The sequence below is a fragment of the Ictalurus furcatus genome, chromosome 20 (assembly GCF_023375685.1).
Source record: "Ictalurus furcatus strain D&B chromosome 20, Billie_1.0, whole genome shotgun sequence".
NCBI classification, from domain to species: domain Eukaryota; kingdom Metazoa; phylum Chordata; class Actinopteri; order Siluriformes; family Ictaluridae; genus Ictalurus; species Ictalurus furcatus.
The window spans coordinates 12,746,505-12,768,434 of NC_071274.1; the positions used below are offsets into that span (position 1 = coordinate 12,746,505).

The 21,930-nt window shown below is 38.4% G+C and overlaps 2 protein-coding genes across 5 annotated transcripts in view; both read left to right on the forward strand.

Moving 5' to 3' along the window:
* The window catches only part of LOC128624428 (guanylate-binding protein 1-like), a 90,178-nt gene extending 85,462 nt beyond the window's left edge, over nucleotides 1-4,716 (forward strand). Inside the window, exons 8-9 of the mRNA XM_053652077.1 lie at nucleotides 2,664-2,766; nucleotides 3,486-4,716. Coding sequence (XP_053508052.1) covers nucleotides 2,664-2,766; nucleotides 3,486-3,889 — 507 coding nt within the window. The 3' untranslated portion in view covers nucleotides 3,890-4,716. The remainder of the gene's footprint in view (nucleotides 1-2,663; nucleotides 2,767-3,485) is intronic.
* A 4,735-nt stretch (nucleotides 4,717-9,451) lies between these two features.
* The window catches only part of per2 (period circadian clock 2), a 62,589-nt gene continuing 50,110 nt past the window's right edge, over nucleotides 9,452-21,930 (forward strand). For 2 of the 4 annotated variants that reach the window (XM_053650995.1, XM_053650998.1), the window contains exons 1-2: nucleotides 9,452-9,629; nucleotides 12,021-12,282. The gene's annotated coding sequence lies outside the window, so the exon portion shown is untranslated. Of the gene's footprint in view, nucleotides 9,630-12,020; nucleotides 12,283-12,528; nucleotides 12,595-21,930 lie in introns of all 4 variants that reach the window. The other 2 variants (XM_053650996.1, XM_053650997.1) reach the window with 2 other exon arrangements.

Sequence of the window (21,930 nt, forward strand, 5' to 3'; positions counted from 1 at the left end):
TTGTTTCATATCCAGGAGCGCAGAGTATTTTTGTGTGTGGTTTTTTTTTTAACAAAAGATCAAAAGGTTAAGCAATAAAGACAAATTTTCACAGCCTTTTGTTTGCCTTTGGGCGCAATGATAAATGACAGAACATCACACAATTTTTTGGTGAGCAAAAATATTAGAACATGTGACTGACAATTGTTTCTTGTTACCCAGGTATGTCCTGTTAGATTGTTTGTTTAAACAATAAATAGCTCTGAACATGTACTCAAAGATCAAAGAGCTGTCTTTGGGAGTAAAGCAAGCCATTTTTAAGCTGAGTAAAGAGGGAAAATCTATCAGAACTGTTGCATAAGCATTGGGCATAGCCAATACAACAATTTTGACTGTCCTGAAATAGAAAGAAATCACTGGTGTACTAACAACCTGACCTTGAACAGGCCAACCAAGGAAAACAGCTCATGACAGAAACATTGTGAGAGCTGTGAACAAAAACACTAAAAACAACAGCCAGTGACATCAACAACCTCCACATGGCAGGGGTGAAAGTATCACAATCCACCATTTAAGGAAGACTTTGAGAGCTGAAATATAGAGGCCATACTACAAGATGCAAACCACTCAGCAGTAAGAATCTGAAAGCCAGATTGGAATTCGTAAATAAATACAGAGACGAGCCACAAAACTTCTGGAACCAAGATTAACCTCTACCAAAGTGATGGAAAGGCCAAAATGTGGGGAAAGAAAAGATCTATTCATGATCCATAACATACAAATTCATCTGTGAAACTTGGTGGAGGTAGTGTCATGGCTTGGGCTTGCATGGTTGCTCCTGGAACAGGCTCACTAATCTACATTGGTGATGTAACTCATGAAGGTAGCAGCAGAATGAATTCATAAGTCTACAGGAACATTTTGTCTGCCAATTTACAGAGAAATGTATCTAACTAAATCAGGAGGAACTTTATCATGCAGCAAGACAATGATTCAAAACACACTGCCAACTCAACAAAGGGGGAAAAGTGGAAGGTTTTAGACTGGCCAAATTAATTACCAGACCTTAACCTAATTGTGCAAGCATTTCACCACCTGAAGAGGAGACTGAAGGGAGAAACCCCCAAACAAACAACACCTTAAAGAGACTGTGGTAAAAGCTTGGAAAAGCATCACAATTTGGTGTCAATGAGTTGCAGGCTTGATGCAGTTATTGCATACACGGGATATGCAACCAAATATTAAGTGTTACTTGAATTGACTTCAAGAATGTTGTCTGTTCCTATACTTTTGCTCACCTAAAAATTGGTGTGGTCTGATAGAGGAGATTCTATGTTTTATGTTGTTTAACACATTTAGATGTAAATACCAGAAAAGAAAAACTGATACACTAAACTCTCGTCTCATATCCATCTTTTGATCTCAAACCCATATGTCTATGGTGTATAGCACAGACACTCGATTTGGCCTTGCTGTTCCAATAGTTTTGGAGGAGCCTGTATATACACCAAAAGCCATAACATTAAAACCAGTGACAGGTGACGTGAATAGGCAGCACGTGAACAGTCAGAGCATCTCCAAAACGGCAGGTCTTGTGGGGTGTTCCTGGTATGCAGTGGTTAGGACAAAAAAGTGGTCCAAGGAAGGACAACTGGCGAACCAGCGATAGGTTCATTGGTGCCCAAGGCTCATTCACATAGGGAGCGAAGGTTAGTCCATCTGGTCTGATCCCCCAAAAGAGTTACTTTAGAACAAACTGCTAAAAAAGTTAATGCTGGCTCTGAGAGAAAGGTGTGAGAGCACACAGTGCATATAGGTCAGACTGTCCATGCTGACCCCTGTCCACCTCTGAAAACACCAACAATGGGCACGTGAGCATCAAAACTGGACATGGAGCAAAGAAATTGGCCTGGTCTGATGAATCATGTTTTCTTTTACATAATGTGGATGGTCGGGTGCATGTCGCTTACCTTGGGAAGAGCTGGCACCAGGATGCACTATGGGAAGAAGGCAAAGTGGCGGAGACAGTGTGATGTCCTGCTGAGAAACCTTGGGACCTGGCATTTATGTGGCTGTTAGTTTGACATGTACCACCTACTTAAACATTGTTGCAGACCAAGTACACCCCTTCATGGCAGCAGAATTCTCTAATGGCAGTAGCCTGTTTCAGAAGCATAATGTGCCCTGCCGCACTGCAAAAATTGTTAAGGAATGGTTTGAGGAACATGACAAAGAGTTCATGGTGTTGGCTTGGCCTCCAAATTCCCCAGATCTCAATCCAATCAAACAATTTTGCAGTGTTTCAGGGTGCATTATCCATCTGAAAGGATATATTAATATGCAAATATTAAGTACTATTTATGAAGACTATCTGTTCCTGTACTTACTATGTTCTTATACTTTTGCTTACCTAAAGATTTGGTGGTCTGCCACCAAAAGGTGCCATGTTGTAAGTTGTTTAACATTTCTAGATTTATATATCAGGAAAAGAAGGCTGAAATTCTGATGTATCGTCTTATATTAATTTTTTTATCTCAATTCCAAATGTCTTCAGTGTATAGCAAAATCAAAAGAACTGGCCTTGCTGTTCTAATACAAACCTAAAATCAAAAGAGGGATCCAGTTCCCCTCTAATACAGGACTGCGTCACTATTTGCCTATATGTGAGTGTTTTCTGTGTGAAGGCTGAGGTGGTGTTGGAGAGGTTTCTGAGTGAGAAAAGTATGGAGGCAAAATTAATTCTCCAGACTGATGAACAACTGACTGAAAGTGAGAAAAAGATTCAAGGTAAGCTGAGCATAAGCATATAATCAATAGCATGATATATTCAAATATAATGTGAATATTATTGGAAGAATACTGGGGAAGCCCCCTGCAGATTACATATCTTGGAGGTTGACATGAAATTAGAATGACTATGTTCTTAAATATATTCTTAAATTGTTTTATGGACAACTACTAAATATGGCAGGGTATGCTCTGACTAATCTTGTGCTGTGTGTACTGGCTGACTGTTTTTCCACAGAAATGAAACATTATTTAAAATAAATAGATAAGTAAATAAATAAATACAAAATAAATACTTCAAAAACAAGTAAATTAATTTTCCAAATAAATCAAGTAAAATGTTTAAGTGCCGGGGCAGTTCACAGAAACTTTAAAGCATCTTACTAGTTAGACTGACCATTTAAGGTTGACTGAAGGCTTGAACAAAAACACCTTACCAGTTTGGCTATTCATATATATGTATTTTTTCTCTCTAAACAAAACAATGCTCAATTTCAATACAAATAATACATAAACCTTAAATCCTTACTTTTCCCAACATTTAAAATCAAAATTTTTAAATATTAGATAAATATTATAAGTTAACTATAACATTGTATTACATTGACTTAACTTTTGCAGTACTTAAGATGACTGTAGGCTGAGAAAATATCCTTTTCTATACGTTCCATTCTTTACACTTTCTCCCCCTTTGTTCCCTGGTGATGGGTGATGCACAGAGGAGAAAGAACAAGCAACTCTGCTAGAGCAGCAGTATAAAGTAGCACAGAAGAAAAAGCTGGAGATGGAACAACTGATGCAGGAGGAAAGAGAGAACCATGTGCAAAGGTTGCAGCAGCTGGAGAGGAAGTTTGAGGAGGAAAAGCTTCAGCAACAGCAGGAGCGGGACAGAGCGCTGGAGAGCAAACTGGCTGAACATGAAGAACTCATGACAAAAGGGTTTAAAGAGAAAGCCCAGATGCTAGAACTGGAGATTGAGCAACTTAAAGAAGAAAAGAATAAACAATCTGGCAGTGTTTTTAAGGATTATGTCATGCCTTTTGTAGACATTGCTAAAGATGTGTTTTCCACATACCTCCAATATAAAATCCTGAGGAAAAGCCTGGCAAGCCCGTTCATATAATGAACTTGTAATTTATGTAGAAGAATCCATGGCGAAGAATCAATCAGTGAAAGAATATGAAATATTATACACAAAGGGTAGGGAGAAAAAAAAATATCAGCACATGATGCTGTCCCAAAACATGGCAGTGAACTTTACTGAAAGTTTAAGGCCCTTTTCCAATTATAGACTTGCCTCCATGTATGGCTTAGGGCTGTGACTGATTTTAGTTTGGTACTCATGAAAGTAAAATGCAATGTAACATTCCCTGTTTTAGCTGCTATACCATAAATGATCATAGGAACGAACTTGTTTTACTAATGTTAAATGTAATAAACAAAAAAAAACAACAAAAATGTTTTTATTGGCAAATTACTGCAGTCAAAGGAATAAAATACTTTGGGATGTGGTGTTATTGGAAAATAATCAACTTTGGGGTGGTAGTGGCTGTTTCATTATTTGTCACAGCACTACTTATTATAGTGTATTCATTACTTATGGAATAAAAATCACTGCTAAATTTCAAATAAAGTTTATATACTGTTCACGTTATATCTCCAGCCTAAAGCACCAACCAATGAAATGTGTAGAATAATACAAAATATTGCACATATTGTTCGTACTAAATTGTTTCAGAAATGAAAACAAAATCTAAGATAAAACAAAGGCAACATGAGTAAACACAAAATACAGCTTTAAAATGATAATGTTATTTATTGAAGCAAAAAAAGTTATCCAACACCAACTGCAACTGGACTGTGAAAATGTCATCAAAACTGAAATAATACAAATGGAATTATGGGAATTATGTTGTCATAAAAAATGCAAAATAAATCAATATTTCAGCATCTTCAAAGTAAATACCCTTTTTGTCTAAAATTTCTAGAAATTTCCAGTATTCTTGGAATTTTCTCAACCGATTTCTTGAGGAATCCCCCTGAGATGCTTTTTAAACAGTATTAAAGGAGTTCCCACCTATGCTGGACACTTACTGGCTGGTTTTTTTTTTGGAATATTTCGCTCCAAGTAATCCATTTTTTTTTTTTAAATTGTAACTTAAATGTTTTCTAATGAAAGAGATTAATGTTGGCACAATTATATTTTTGTCTACAACACCGATTTCAAACATTTATTCATACACCTTAGATTAAAAGGTTAAGATCATGAGAAACATTTCAGTCAAGCGTCTCCAAACGTTTGACCGGGAGTATAGGTTGACTTGTGAGTGTGTGCGTTTTACCTTGTGAATGTGCACAGGTTTTATGAGTAGATTACACACACATAGCACACAGTCTCCACAAGATTTCTCCGCAGAGAACAAACTTGCTGATTGATGCCTACCCACTTCTTGGATTTTGGTCAGGGTTGATGCCCAGGAAGCACCTATGAAGACAAGACAAAACAAATAAAATCCATTTTAAAGTCTGAGTGTTTGCCTAGATTCGCTACATTTGTAATACATTTGCAAGAGCAGTACATCAGGATTTATTTTACAGTACTGTTGAATTCTACATTCTGATTGGCTCAAACATACTGATTACAAACATACTTGTACTAATTATTTTACTATAATCTATGAAGCTATTCCACATTTGTTGACCACAACTACATGTGCAATTATTGAAATAACTTAGGTTGGGGTGCTCATTTCTGTTCCTGGAGATCAACCTTTTGTTGGCTCAGGGTTGGAACTGAACTCTGCAGGAAGGCATATGTCCAGGAACAGGAATTAGAACCCCTTAGAATTGCCTTAGGTGTTTCTAAGCTAAATATAATACCCTGCGATATTCTGCTCTTTCTTCAAACCTGACTGCTAGCTGCATAGCTTGCAAGTAGTGGTGGGAATTACATTTCATCCCATTGACTCAGATCTTTTGTTTTCATTCACACAAAACACTGATTCATTCACAAAATATTTGCAAGCAATGTTAGAGAACAACACTTGATCACAAAAACATAATTCATCATTAATAACTGTAAATGCTGTAAAAGACAACTGTATAACTAAAAAAGGTTTTTAATGTCATTTTCGTCTGCTTTCACCACAAATGTGAGGGATTTTCACTCTATGAAACAACAACTTGCTAACTAGCCAGCTCCCTTGATACATATCCCTTGATACTCCCTTGATAAAATACATTTGCTTGTATATTCTCATTTCTAAGTCGCTTTGGATAAAAGCATCTGCTAAATGAATAAATGTAAATGTATTCCCTAAAATAACTGATTAGGAAGCCATATTTGCTTGAACTATAGCTACTAACTTATTTACGTCTTACTTTAATCCCAGCAGCTATAGTGGTAGCAGTGCTTTAGAACTGTGGATGTAGAGAGCTGTTGGGGATCAAAGAGAGCATACAGTCAGAATAATAGTATATGGACTTTTTGGTGTTGTAAAGTTATAATAATAATAATAATAATAATAATAATAATAATAATAATAATAATAATAGTCAGTTAAGGTTGAAAGATTAAAATAATATTTGTTGAAAGATAAATTATTTTGAAGACGGAGCACAATTACTTACTAGTAGTGACTAGCAGTCTGAAAATGTTTTTAACCATTATCCATTCAGTTGCCCACTATCCCTCAATTCAGTTTGATTTTGAAAAAAAAAAAAAAATTCACAGTAATTTGCTGTCATATGACAGCAGATGGTCCACCTTAATGTGATATTAAAGTAAAACACTAAATACAGTATTTTAATGTTTTTTAAAAAAATAAAATAAAATAAAAAAAATCTTGTTAAATCTTGTGGACGTCTGGAAATATTTTACAGTGTGTTTTTTTCGAGGACCTATCCTTAAAGGGATCTAAGACTAGACTGAAGTCACCTCCAATTATACACTTGCCCTCGACAGCTGCTAAGCGTAACAGTAACTTACTAAAGAACGTGGGGTCGTCATGGCTTGGTCCATAAACATTTACCAGGGTTATATGTTCTCTGTTCAATTCACATTCAATAATTACATATCATGTATTGTCAGTGTGTCGTAATCAAATTAAATTGTAGTTTTTGGTAGATTAACAATGCAACACCTCGACCATTGGAAGAATAAGATGAGTAAAACACATGGCCTACTTATTCTCTCTTCAGTTTTCTGTGCTTCTTTTCGGGAAGATGAGTCTCCTGAATAAAAGTTATATCAGCTCTCCTCAATTGTGAGAGCACCTTCGATCTAGATCATGTGACTTCAAACAGCAATCATTGATATCCTCACTAACAAACATACAAATGTTTAATTAAGGATTTGCAGAAAAACTGTAAATGACTAAATGTAACAGTGGTTCATTAGGACAGTTATAAGACAGACTACTGTGATATACCCAGGCACAGTAGATGGCAGTGTGCTCCAGGATGGAAGACTCTAAGAACAGTGAATAGTTTATAGTCACACGTCAATGAACTCAACAACCTAGCTTGTTTAAATTCAAAAAGCAAAGCATATGCAGTTTGTCTCTCCTCCTTTATACATTTTCAAAGCGCAAATGGCAGAATTCATTTACAGGCAAAGTGATCAACAAAATAACTGCAGGACAACTGGTGGCAATCACACATTTACACAAAGATTTTTTTTTGGTTTGTTTGTTTTGAGTGATATCTCATGTTAATTTAATCGGACCAAATACAGGAGAAACTATTAGGCCAACAGAGTAATGTTTTTATGCGTCCATTCATTCTTCCAAAGGAACATTGTCCTAAACATTATAGGAATCGGTGTAGGTTTGATTGACACCCATAAGTAACCACTGGACCATGCATTAGGGTGTAGCATAAATTCAATAAAAATAATAACCTAGGAGAGAGGGGAGAGAGGCCTACTTCTCTCATATACTTGTTTACGCTGCATTTTGCATGTTAAAAAGCCTTAGTGAGGAACAGGTGGTTAAAGAAGGCTGTAGGTAAACACTCCAGAAGTGTAGATATATATCTGAGCTGTATCTAACTGCAGTGCTGGTTTGTTAGTGTCTCAAGTAAGAATAATAGTCAAGTTATTCTTACCACTTCATTAATATGAACCCTACACTGTAAAACTTTTTTCCTCTGTACAGTTGAAGACTGGAAAAGACCTGTGATTTTTTTTTTCTAATCTTCAACTGTCCAGTTTTTGGTGAGCCTGTGCCCATGAAGGCCTCAGATTCCTGTAATTGGCTGACAGGAGTGGAACCCAATGTGATCTGTTGTTGTAGCCCATCCACCTCAAGGTTTGATGTTTGGTGCATCCCAAGATGCTTTTCTGCTCACCAAGCTGCAAAGAGTGATTATATGAGTTACTATATCCTTCCTACCAGCTTGAAACAATCTGGACATTTTCCTCTGAAGGTGTTTTCACCCACAGAACTGTTGCTCACTTAATGTTTTTTTGGTTAACATACCATTCTGTGTAAACTCTAGAGACTGTTGTGTGTTAAATTGATTCCCATGAGATCAGCAGGTTATGAAATATTCAAACCAGCCCTTCTGGTATCAACATCATGTCACATTTGTCATGTCTGTTCCCCGGAAACAGAAATGATTAGTTCACGTCTCGAATCTTCGAGTAGTTCGTTCATCCTGTTTCCGGTATTGCATGGTGCACTGCCTATGCGGTGGTCACCGGAAGAACGAATGACTTGAACCCAAAGACTCGAGAGGTGAACTAATCATTTCTGTTTCACCTACAGAGCCTATGGGGATGTTACAGTGCATGTGAGGTCAAAAATGAACGGATCACTCTCTGAGACAACTCGTTGTTCCTAAGTCATATTAAAGATTCGTTCATAATGAACGAATCATTCATGAATGAACGAATCGTTCATGAATGACATCACTAATTGCTACATACATGGTCTAAAATCTAGTGTAAAGCCTTCCCAGAAGAGTGGAGGCTGTTAACAGCTATATAAATAGTATTTAATAGTGATCACACACTGATTAAAAATAACATTAATATGGGAGACCCCACATTTTCATAAACCACTATTAGAATTTCAAACCTAATGTAATAACTGAAGAAACTGAAGGGTATCTCTGTATTTGGGTCAGACTGCAATAGATATAATATCTATTAGTTCTAATATAAGATTTCATATAATATAATAAATAGTATATAAAATCTTATACATATTAAGGATATGTTAACGTTACCAATCAATGACGTAATATTCATTACCTAAGTCAAGGATGTCCTTGCCTGAAAAAAGACAACTATTTCACAGTGATCATATGACTGGTCGTCATGAGGTTTTAGTATAAGGCGACCACATTGACTTTACACACGCTAACACACATTGTATAACTGTTTGTATAACACACGTTATGTTGGGCTTCTCTGGACCAACCGCTCTCTTTCCCCGCCGCCGCTCCGTTTACTCTCTCAGCTCCTCATTACTGATTTGCCCACGCAAGCAGCACTCCATCAATGGCCATGGGTTTCCACGTGAGGCCTAGGCCTGCCCATATATAAATAGACTGACGGTGCTTTTAGCCAATAGCCGAGTAAGCATCGTTGTGCCCGCCTACTTTCATTGGAAACGCAATTTTCGGAGCCAATCTGATTGGTCGAGGAGAGACTTGGCTGGTGGAGTTTGAATTGAGGTCATCGCTCGCGCTGGAGATTCAGGGCAACAGCGTGAGGAAACAGTGAACGAAAGCCAGTGCAGTGTGTCAGACCATACTGGAGGCAGAGCCGAGAAGCCCAGGAGTCATTACTGTAAAGAAGTTCGTCTTGGAAATCTTCAAAAAAAAAAAAAAATTTAAGATAACATTTGAACTGACAGGTAGGCTGTGTTTTCATTTCGCATTTTTGGAGTGTTTTCTCTGGAGTGTTTATAACGCTGAAATTTCACTGACCGCAATGTGTCGGGTAGACTGGAACATTTCCTTTTTTCCCTTTCACTCCTTACAGTAAAAAAAAAAGGGGGGGGGGCGGCTTGTGCTTTCCAGTTATTTATCACATTACATTATACAATGAGATAGCAATGAGAAACAGGTGTACTTCTAGAAGCGCGTCTTTAACCCACATTGTTTAAACAAGCGCGTTGCATAACTGTGTCACAGAGTGGGTCAGCCCCGGTCGCGGTCTAATATCGTCCGCAAGTGGAAATAGGAGGCGGTTGCATCAAATATCTTATTGAAATATAACTTTAAAAAATGTACACCTTAAATGGATCCATCCTATGACATGTTTTTGTCACATAAATCTTCCAGAGCAGCAAAAGCTAAAGGGGAAGTTCTAGAAAAGAGCTTGTGTTCTTACCAACATCCAAGTCACAGAGATCACACTTTTGCTTCATTCTGATGTTTGATGTGAGCATTAACTGAAGCTCTTGAAGCTCTGTATCTGCATGATTTTTATTTTGCATTGTGCTGTTACCACATGGTTTGGCTGCTGAGATAACCACATGAATGTACAGGTGTTCCTATTAAAGTGGACAGTGTTTTGCCTCTTAAAGTCCACTAAGCATTAAATAATCTTCCAGAGCAACAAAAGTTAAGTGGGGAAACTCTAGAAAAGACTTAAGAGCCATGCCATGATCAAAGTCACAGAGATCATGCTTTTTCTTCATTCTGATGTTTGATGTGAACATTACCTGAAGCTCTTGACCTGTATCGGCATTATTTATTTAATTTTGCCACATGGTTTGCTGATTAGATAATCGCATGAATGTGCAGGTGTACAGATGTTCCTAATAAAGTGGACAGTGTTTTAACCCTGAAGGTCCACTAAGCATTGAATAATCGTCCAGAGCAAGAAAAGCTGGGGGGTGGGTGGGAATACTAGAAAAGATGTAAGAGCTTGTGTTCGGTGTGTAAAACATCTTCGTGCCAAGATGAGCTTTCCGTGACACTACCATCCCTGTGGGCTCACTATCTGATGGGCTGAAAGATCTGAGATTTCACCACTGGGACACACATCAACACGTAGCTGCCCTGTCTGGACACAGTAAACCGGCTTTCCTGTAAAAGCATTCCTTACCCGGTCCTTTTTTCACTTTTGCCCTCTTACGTCACCACTCTTATCATTTCGTTGTGAAGTTAACAGGAAAGTAACTTGTTTAAGACCTTGGCAAATGTGGAGAGTTCACTCCTTAATGCATGGAAAACTATTTAATAAATAACCTTGTGTGTTTCAGATAATGTCCGTAAACGTAATCATTAGTTTACAAAACGATCTTAGTATTTTTGTAGAAAACTGTCCCCAGAAATCTTTTTGTATGAATATTTTAGTAATATGGGTCTGATCTGTTAATTGACTTCACATGTAATTCATTTGAATATATGAATATTTGTTGAATTAAGATAATTCATTCATTCATCTTTTACAGTTACATTTATATAGCACTTTTCTATACACTCAAAGCACTTTACATACATCCTGCACCAGAACGCTCACCAGACACCAGTTATTAGTGGAGAGGAAAGAGTGATGTAGCCAGTTGAGGGATGGAGATTTTTAGGGGGCCATGATAGAGAAGGGCCAATGGGGGAATTTTGCCAGGACACCAGGGTTATACCACTAGTCTTTTGCAATAAGTGTCCTGGGAGTTTTAATGACCACAGAGAGTCAGGACCTCGGTTTAACGTCTCATCCGAAAGCCGGTGCTGTTTTTACATTATAGTGTCCCCGTCACTATACTGGGGCATTGGGACCCACACAGACGACAGGGTGAGCACCCCCTTCTGGCCTCACTAATATCACTTCCAGCAGCAACCTTAGTTTTCCCAGGAGGTCTCCCATCCAGGCCAGGCTCAACCCTGCTTAGCTACAGTAGGAAACCAGGCGAGAACTGCAGGGAGATATGGCTCTGGCCAGTGTCCGCTTTATCCTGGTCAGTGTTACAGTGGATCTGGACCCCATCCAGGGACCACTGGATGTGAGGCGGAAATACACCCTGATTGAGACACCATTCCATTGCAGGGCACCACTTGCATACATATTCACACACTTTCATCTAGGTCCAATATAGTGTAGACAATCCACCTACCAACATGTTTTTGGATAGTAAAACCCCTTGGTGGGTGGGTGGGGTGGGGTGGGGTGGGGGGGGGGGGGTAAAAGATTAAAGAATGAGAACTGTGGCCTTAGAGGGCAGAGTCATTGCAAATAAATACAGAGTTATTCTGACCAATCATCTTAATCCTATGATGAAACATTTCTATCCTGATAGGAGTTGTTTCTCCCAGGACAACCTGCCCACATCCACAGGCTGAGTGGTCATTGAGTGGTGTGTAAGTGGTATATCCTCACTTGTTTGCCATGGACATCTGCAACCTTGATGACCTCTTTCTGTGAACATATGTGCTTCTTGGATACGGAAAGAAGTACCAATAACAGCAGTCTGGCTTTCAAGACTCCATCATGCACAACTAGTCCTCTTGCCTATCCAGTGGTGTCTCCTACCTGTGCTCTAATACTTGTACCTCTGTAAGGTAATAATGGTGTTTTGTTTTCAATTTTGTCAAACATGAAATCTTTGCATGGTCTTTACTAAAGGTATGCTATTGGTGCATCATTGGATATCGTGCCAGTGTAATATCTTGTAGGGATGATAAACTATCACACAAGCCTACTTAGTGGCCACTACACATTTTCAAAATCCCAGGATCACTGTACTGCTTATACAACATGATGTGTTTTTCTGATGAGGCTCAGACATTCCCCTTTTTTTATATCAGTACAACAACAGGAAAGAAGAAAAAATGGTGGCATCAGTGCCAGAGCAATATGGTGTCTGCTATAAGGTATTGGCTCCTGAGTGTGCGTAAGTTTGTAATGTGATGTGATAATGCTAATTATTAAAACTGACCTAGTCCTAGATGAGGTGCTCCAAATACCTTAATCTGGCTTTAACCTGTGTGCCTGTGTTTTAACTAATTCAGCATCAGCTCTCTTGCCTGCTAATACTCAGCATTTGTTGGTTTAAAGGTAAATATTCTAGGATATCAGATTTATTACTGACCAGTTAAGCCATGAAGAAACGTGTTTAATTTGCATAAATTGTTGTGGGGAAATTGTAGCTACCTGATGTAGTCATGATGTCATCTTTAATTGTAGCTACCTGATGTAGTCATCTTCTGTAGACTCATCATGTGCTGTTTTGTAGTTATGTTGATTCTTCAGTCATTTACCTAACTCCGTCTGTGGGTTGTTGTTTGTCTGAATGTGATTAAAGAGTGAGTTCATAGTTTTCATTTGAAATAAAATTCTATTTAAAAGAAATCATTGAAAAGAGTTTGCACAGATACGCATTTAAGTACATGGAAATTGGCGGGGAGTTGAGACATCTGGTGTTGTCTCAATCGAGATGAAGATAAAGATTTAATCATCTAAATATTTGGGATGATTTTTGGCTCGGATGCTCATGTACACCAGAGATACTCCAATCTATCAATGTATCATCATGCCTCTATCACACTCCATTTCTATGTAATGTAATATTTTTGTCTGGAGCTTTTATTCATTCATTTATGTCCTGTAGCTGCTTTATCCTGTGGCATAAATATACTTCTGGTAGATTTTTTTCTTGTTGTTGTTGGTCAAGAGCCTATAGCACAATTCGAGTCCCACATTTAATTGTGTGCTTTTATGCAGATTGCAGTGGATTCACTTTCACCGGGGGGATGACTATGTGCACTAGAAAATAAAGAGCACATTTGGCAGGCAGTGCTGAAGTGGTTGCTGTGTTATTGCATACCACGGTGTTAGGCGTGGAGGAAAAGATGATGACGCACATTGAGGGGGAAATGCACTTTTTTGCTTCAAGAGAGGCGTTCTGGCCATGAGTCATGCACGCACAATACAGTACATGTGCAGCAACCCTCTATTTAAATGTTTACTCAACCAGTGCTTTTACTCCTTAAAGCAGTATAAAGAAGGGTCTGTATACTGTCTGTACACGTCACTGTCACTATTCTTTGAGGCTTGGTTAACCATTATAATAGACCAGGACTATGTAACAAAAATAAGTCTGGGCAATAAGATAATATAATATTGATATCATGATATATCACAATATGATTTTTCTGGTTGTTGTAGATATTTACTTTAAAAATAAATGTAATTACATTTATTATTTACATGTAACTGATTGCAGTAGGGTGGTGAAGGCAAGACTGACCGGAAAAAGCCATCGGACATCACTAGAGATGAATTGTTGAAAGCAAATCAGGTTTTGAACAGAATTTCGTTTTTCAGCCAAGAATATACTTTGACACCTCTACCTAAAGAAAACATGAATATATTTTTACCAAAAAGATATGAAAAGGATTTAACTTGGGTTATTTTCTAACCTTGCCTAGTTGTGAGGAGTGTGAGAACATTTGAGGAGTCTGTTTAACAGATGCAGTGGTAAAAACAATTAGTCTGCATAAGACGTCAAAAACCTTGGTAGTTAAGTGTCATATCAGGTCGTAATCTGATACTGGCTATCAAAATGTCTGCAATGCTCCTGGTCATATCTTCATCAAAACGAAGAGAGCTTACACACTTTGTACAGATGACAGAGGATGTTTGCAAAACATGAAATGGCCTAATAAATAATAGTAATAGCAAGAACTAGTCAACAGAACTGACTGAATTAATTAGTGAGTATATCTCCACCAATGTTAGATCGGTTAGAGATCAGTCAGGTGAAGAAAGGATGATGAGAGCCCATAAGTGTTTTTTACCCCAGGTGATTTGACAGACTGGTGTGATGCTGATAGTCATAGTGGTAACTCATTTCCCATTTTAAAGATGTAGAAAAGTTTACAATGTGTATGAAAATGCTTTTATCCTGATCGGGGTCTCGGTGGATCCGGAGATTATCTTGGTAACACTTGATGCGAGGCGATTTTGGAACACCTTCTATCAGTTGTGAATTAGCAAGTTCACAAAAAATTGCCAACCACAGTATCTTTTCAAACTGTTGTTCCTGCAGTGTTATAGGGTTGCTGATTGTATTTAGTCAAGAGTGCCTGCTGCCTTCTCCCTTTTACACAAGTGGCTGTTCTATAGAGAATGCTAAGCTTCCCACTCAGAGGACAGGACCAGTTGTGCTCTCTCTGACACCTGCCTGTGGATGACTATGACATCATAGAATTTAGGATCTCCTGACAATAGTGCAAATGGTGTCCCTCTTGTTTCATTTGTCCTCCTTTGTTTGTTGAATTATTTTGAGATTATTAATTAAACTGGGCAGCAGGCTAGTTTTTTCAGTATCATTCATTGTTGGATCAAGAAGGTTTTGTCGGAACTGGTAGGGCTGTCTCAAATAAATCTAAAATCTCCACCAGCAAAGTTGGTTGTCTTGTCGTGAATTGTGGACGCAGACTGATAACTCATTATACCCATTAACTCATGATACCCATTACTCAATGTATTTTTTTTTTTTAAATGAAGTGGACAAGCTATACCAGGATTCTATACCATATGCAGTATCCTGTATATCTAGTAAGGAGCAATTTGGAATTCAAATGTTAGACCCTGGAAAAGTGTGAACTGTTCAGAGAGAAACAAAAGAAAATGAATAATTTTTCCTTCAATTTAAAACAATATAATAAACAGTTGATCTTAAATAGCCTCGTCATACTAAATAACAAAATAGTTAAAAGTTTAGTGAGAAATCATGGTAGTGTAGCATGTAGAAATGCTGCCTCACAGCTTTAGGTCCCTGTTTCAGTCCTGAGCTCGAGGTTACTGTCTGTGTGGAGTTCCACATGTTCTCACCTTGTATGTTTGGGTTCTCTGATTTTCCTCTGCGTGTGCACGCTTGTGTGTGTGTGCGTATTAGAAAGAGAGATTTCCTCTGTTGGACTAGTGTCCCATCTAGGGTGTATTTCTGGATATGCTTCAGATCCACTGTGAACTTGAGGGTGAATGAATTACATAGTATAAGGCCTAGTTCATGCAGGCTTTTAAAAGAATGAGTGAGAAAATCAATGAAAAAATAGTAAACGTGAATATAAAACACTGTAAGTACAGCATGTGGATTAATGTTAGGGTTCCCTTTTCCATTTTTCACAAGAACCATTTATTTCATGGTCTATGGAAAATAGACAAAATGGAAATTCCTGCTTAGAAAGAATTTATGAAGACAGAATGCCCTCAGCATAGTATGACATGATTTGTTTTCCATTAATTAAAAAAAAAATACAAAGACTTCTTGTTCCTTTGGTACTGATTATAACTTGAAGCAAAGCAGTCATGCCCTGATCATCAGTTGGATCCCCAGAATGATTTACCTAAAGCCTTCCTGTAATTGTTTTCCTATTAGACCATTACGGAACTGATAGCTGAAGCTCTCAGCGTGGGAAATGGCAGGGGATCTAGACAGAGAAAAAAAAGAATTAATTGCGTTTTTCCATTTTACGTACTAAAACTCAATTCTCAGGAATCCCAAAGTCCTATGTATTTTGAATCAAGTTCAAATGTTATTATTTTGTCAAAGATTTAAGATTATTTTAATGTGGCAAAGTCAATGGAAAGAATTAATGTGCCTGTCTCTGTCCCTAATGAATAGCTTGTTTGGCCAAGTGACTGCACACACATGCATTGACGTAAAAGGAAATTGGCCAGTTGCTTCTCTCTCAGCAGAATCACAGCACCATGACCTCATTTACCAACACCAAGTTATCTGAATGATCATTTAATTTGAAAGTTCACAGTGTTGAAAAAGACCAGTGATATTGAGGTTTGACTCTCAGTTTTGAACTGTTTAAACTTATTGGCTATTTTATCAGCATAACTGCAAGGAATTCAGCACAAGTGACCATGAAGATGATATGTCATATTACATTACATTACATTTATGGTATTTGGCAGACGTCCTTATCCAGAGCGACTTACATTTATCTCAGTTATACATCTGAGCAATTGAGGGTTAAGGGCCTTGCTCAAGGGCCCAACAATGGCAGCTTGTTGGTGTTGGGGTTTGAACTAACGACGTCCTGAGCAGTAGAACAACACCTTAACCACTGAGCTGCACTGCCCTGTCTTATATATTGTGGGATCTTGTGCAGTGGGGTCTGGTTGCTGGGTGTTTGTATTACGAATAGAAAAATGGTTCTGGGGTTTTACTCTCAGAGGGTGGGTGGAAGTTTCTAACAATTTCTGTCTATCTCAGTGTAATCATCAGGAACCTGCAGCCAATCTATTTTAGTTCTATTCCATCAAGCTAGATCTTGGTAATTAGGATTTAAAACAAAAGTCACCACTGTGCTGAGAACTAATATCATACCAGAGCCACGGATTCAAGGGATGTGTACTTGGCTCTGTATTTTTGGGATGTGCAAGAAAAAATCCTCCAACTGACTCGTAGCTGGAGCTGGGTTCCAAATGTAGGTTATCTGGTCCTCTGCATTGTTAGAGAAATACTGGCCTGGTGAAGTTTTGTTGGTTTGTACTGTCACCTACTGTAACATAACACAGTATGTGGATAAAGAATGTCCTACAGACATTACTGGTGTTCATTTTGATACAGCTAAATGTATTTTGATTGCCGATTTTCTGAAACTTCTCCATTGCTTGGATTTTTGATTTGCTGAGCAGGTATTTTACCTCTTAATCCCTGTGGCATGGGTTTTTCAATCTCTTAACATAAGGCTGTACTCTTTGATTTGCTTGTTCCTTCATACCAAGAAATTTAACCATACTTGCCTTAATGAACATGCTTGAGAAGTTTACAATCCTGAGACTAGCCTTGATTTAATTGTCCATACACAATCTTACACTGCCATGAAGTCCAGTGATGTTTACTCTGATTATATTACCAACCATGCTAAACTTCACACATTTTGCATAGGAGCTGTACAATTTTACCACTATCAAAATACACAAATTTATGATGAAAAATAATAAGAAATGCCACTTTGTTTTTGTTCGATAGAGAAAAAATGTGAAAATGAAATAAAATTTCTTACCTAAATAAATATTGAATAGGCTTACCACAGATCTGCAAACGAGTCTTTTTTTACCCTCTTCTACAGTTACTGGGTGACTCTCTACGTTTGTTTCTGCAGGAAGGTTCTGTTGCGAAGTTGGCATCCAGAGCTAGCAATTTCCATCTGGATGCTATGCCTACTCCTCTGATTAAAACATGTCTTCTTTCTCCATACCCACACATAAGTAATGCTTCTCTCTTTGTTCTGGCTCTGTTCCCACCAACTTGAAATTGGCTACAATCCAGTTCTTAAAAAGCCAGGGCTTGACCCAGTGGAGCTCAGTAATTACAGGTCTATTTCCAACCAGCCTTTTCTGGGCAAGCTACCCATGTGAGCATGTGGTAGCAGCTTAGCCCAAAGAACGCTTGGCCTCAAACACTCTGTTTGAAAAGTTTCAGGCAGAGTGTAGGACCATAATACTGAAACTATTCTTGTCAGGGTTTCAAGCGACTCATTGGTTGCAGCTAATCCTGGGTTACTGAACATATTTTGCTGAACTGCTTCTTTTGACATAGTATGCCACGACATACTCCTGCAACAACTCACAAAAATTGTAGGACTTATGGGTATTGTCCCCTCGGTCTGGATCTAATATTTTCTCTCTGACAGATAGCAGTTTGTTTTCTTATGCGATTCCTTAAAGACATACTCGACCTTGTCAATATCATCAGACTACATGGTCTAGAGTTCCATTATCATTCTAATGATGTGCAGATTTACGTACACACTGAAACCTCACACAGACTGCCTCCTCATGCACTGGTTGACTGGATGTGTACAAACTTTATGAGGCTCAACATTAACAAATCTGAGGCCATACTGATTACAGCCAAGCACCTCTCACTCAGTACGTTTACATGGACAACAATAATCCGATATTAACCCGATTAAGACAATACTCTGATTAAGAAACTACCATGTAAACAGCAATTTTTTATTACCTTAATCCGATTAAAGTCATACTCGAAGTAAACACAAATTGAATTAAGACATGTAGAGTATTCCTGTTTTAGTCACATTATCGACATGCATTACAGACATGTACACACCTTAATCACACTATTCACGTCGTGTGGGAGTTTTCACCACATTTTGCGACAGGACACGATCACACACGGCAGTGCTCAACCATTTGACAGCAAACAAGAGAGCACGGCTGTGTCCGAAACCACATACTTACCTGCTATATAGTAGGCAAAATACATGTGTTTCGGCTACTATATAGTGGGTAAGTATGTGGTTTCGGACGCTGCCCGTGGCTTCAAGCAGTTGTCTATTTGCGTATGTAGCATGACAAATAATTAACTGCACTTGAAGCTTTCGTAAAATTAAAAATGAAACCGCCAAAACTGTATACGGTACCATAACGAAGACCAACTGTATGTTAATACTTGAAATTCTGGAGGGACGTTGGACGGTGTGGTGTGGAGCCGTAATGACATGTGCCGTTAATCGATCTATGTTCTATAACATGTAAAACAGGAACATGAAAGGAATATTCTAAAAGCGACTCATGTAAACACCTTAATCACAATATTGTCTTACTCAGAATTAGATCAATAATTAGATTACTGCTGTCCATGTAAATGTAGTCACTGATTATTGCTGACTTTAAACCTACCTAAACTGACTTAAGAAGCCTTGAAGTTACTGTAGACACCACTCTGTCATTTTATTCTCATTATAACACTACTAATACAACTTTCCTCAAGTGCAGACTTCATCCCTCCCTTTCCCTTTCTGCAGCAGAGATGTGTGTCCATGTGTCACATCTGGGTTCAGTTATTAGAACACTATTCTTTACAGACTCCAGTACAGGATCTACACAAGTCGCAGTATATGCCAAACTCAGCTGCTTGGGGTTTTGCCCACACCAGACAATGTGAAGGCATCACCTTCACACTTTACAAATCAAAGTTACAATGATTCTCTGTTTGTTTCTGAATACAGTGCAAAAAGACATATTATGGTCTTTAAGTCCCTGCTTTGTCTGGTCCCCACCTACTTATCTTTGCCTCATTTTTTCATACTCACCTGTGCACTGTGTATGATTTACTGATCCACAGGAGATAGGGTCTTTAGAGTGGCTTCCTCAAAACATTCTCTCTCTCTCAACATCCATGCTTGTACCTTCTTTCTGCATTTTAAAACCCAACTAAAAACCAGTCTTGCATATACTAGACTTCATAGGCATCTATGTTTTTGTTCACCTCTGAAATGCAGAGGTTAAGGTTTCTTTTTTTTCTGTAGCAATTATTATTTTTAGTCCGTGCTATGACTATATAGCATACACATGAAATGTACACTTTTCTGCTTTTTCACCTAAAGGAACTGCCAGACCGAATGAAAAATATAATTCTCCTGGCAGAAAAATGTATTGACTGAATGGGAAAGTTTACAGCATGTACAAGCTACAGCAAATTATTAATTAATTAGTGGTTACACCAGACTGGACTTATGTCATGCTATTTTTTACTGTTGCTTGGCATGCACCTGGTGAAAAAACCCCACAGTGCTAAATTATGTAAGAACCACCACACTGTTGGTGCTTGCAATTAGACAATATATGTGATCAGTACATGCTACCAAAAATCCGAATGACTGTTTGAAAACTTTCACAAGGTGACATAAATGTTGCCAAAACTGACTGAACATTTTCCTAATATCACACTTGAACAAACTTATCTACAGAAGGTAATGAATGTAGATAATTTCATGTAATTAGTTACCTTGTGAGTATCAAGCTCTTTATAATGCAATTTCATAATGCTGCTGCATGTCACAGCTAAGCAAAAAGGTTTTTGCTGTATGTCAGAACTTGATTACCATGTATCCTGCATTCTGTATATTACAATGTGTATACCTGTACTTTATTACAATACAAGACAAAATGACAATCACATAATTAGTTGTCTGTTTTCTTTTGTCTGGAACTTGAAGCTTCTTCATTAAATATACCAATGAGCTATAACATTAAAACCACCTACCTAATATTGTGTAGGTCTCGCTTGTGCCACGAAAACATCTCTGACCCCTTGAGGCATGGACTCCACAAAATCTGTGAAGTTGTGCTGTGATATCTGGCATCAAGACATTAGCAGCAGATCCTTTAAGTCCTGTAAATTGAGAAGTGGGGCCTCCGTCGATCAGACTTGTTTGTCCAGGACATCTCACAGATGCTCGATCGGATTGAGATCTGGGAAATTTGTAGGCCCAATCAGCACCTTGAACACTTTATCATATTCCTCAAACAATCCCTAAACACTTTTTTTCAGTGTGGCAGGGTGCATTATCCGGCTGAAAGAGGCCACTGCCATTAGGGAATACAGTTGCCATGAAGGGGTGTACATACATGGTCTGCAACAATGTTTAGGTAGGTGGTACGTGTCAAAATAAACATCCACATGAAGGCCAGGACCCAAGGTTTCCCAGCAGAACATTGCCCAGAGCATCACACTTCCATAGTGCGTGTACCCGGTTATCCGCATCATGTAAAAGAAAACATGATTCATCAGACCAGGCCACCTACTTCTATTGCTCCATAGAGCCATACGCAGCAAACTGCACTGTGTGTTCTGGCAGCTTTCTGTCATAGCCAGCATTAAGTTTTTCAGCCATTTGTGCTACAGTAGCTCTTCTGTGGGATCCGACCAGATGGGCTAGCCCTCGCTCCCCACATGCATCATTGAGCCTTGGGTACCCATCACCCTGTCGCTGGTTCACTGGTTGTTCTTCCTTGAATCATATACTAACTTGAAGTTATTACAGTTATTGACATATTTGAACCTAACGTATTCATAGGTGACATTGTTATGCTTCTTATGAACTGCCAGTGTTGTAGTATGAAAATATTATTCTTCTGGACCTCCCAAGTGGCGCAGCATAAAAGCATTTGCCCTATCCTTGAGATATCACAAATTTGAATTATGATGGTGTCACAGGGAGCCAAGGGAGTAAAATTGGGCATGCTCTCCAGTTAGGAAGGCTGGTGTTATTTTTCTGTCAATCACAACAACACTAGCCAATCATGGACATCTGTAAGCTCATGTATGCAGAAGAGGGCCGATAGCTCTTTCCTCCAAGTGTGTCATGCTGCCCTGTGACGAAGCATGAGCAGCAGTTTGAAAAGTTACTGTCCCATCCACACCTAGAGTAAAC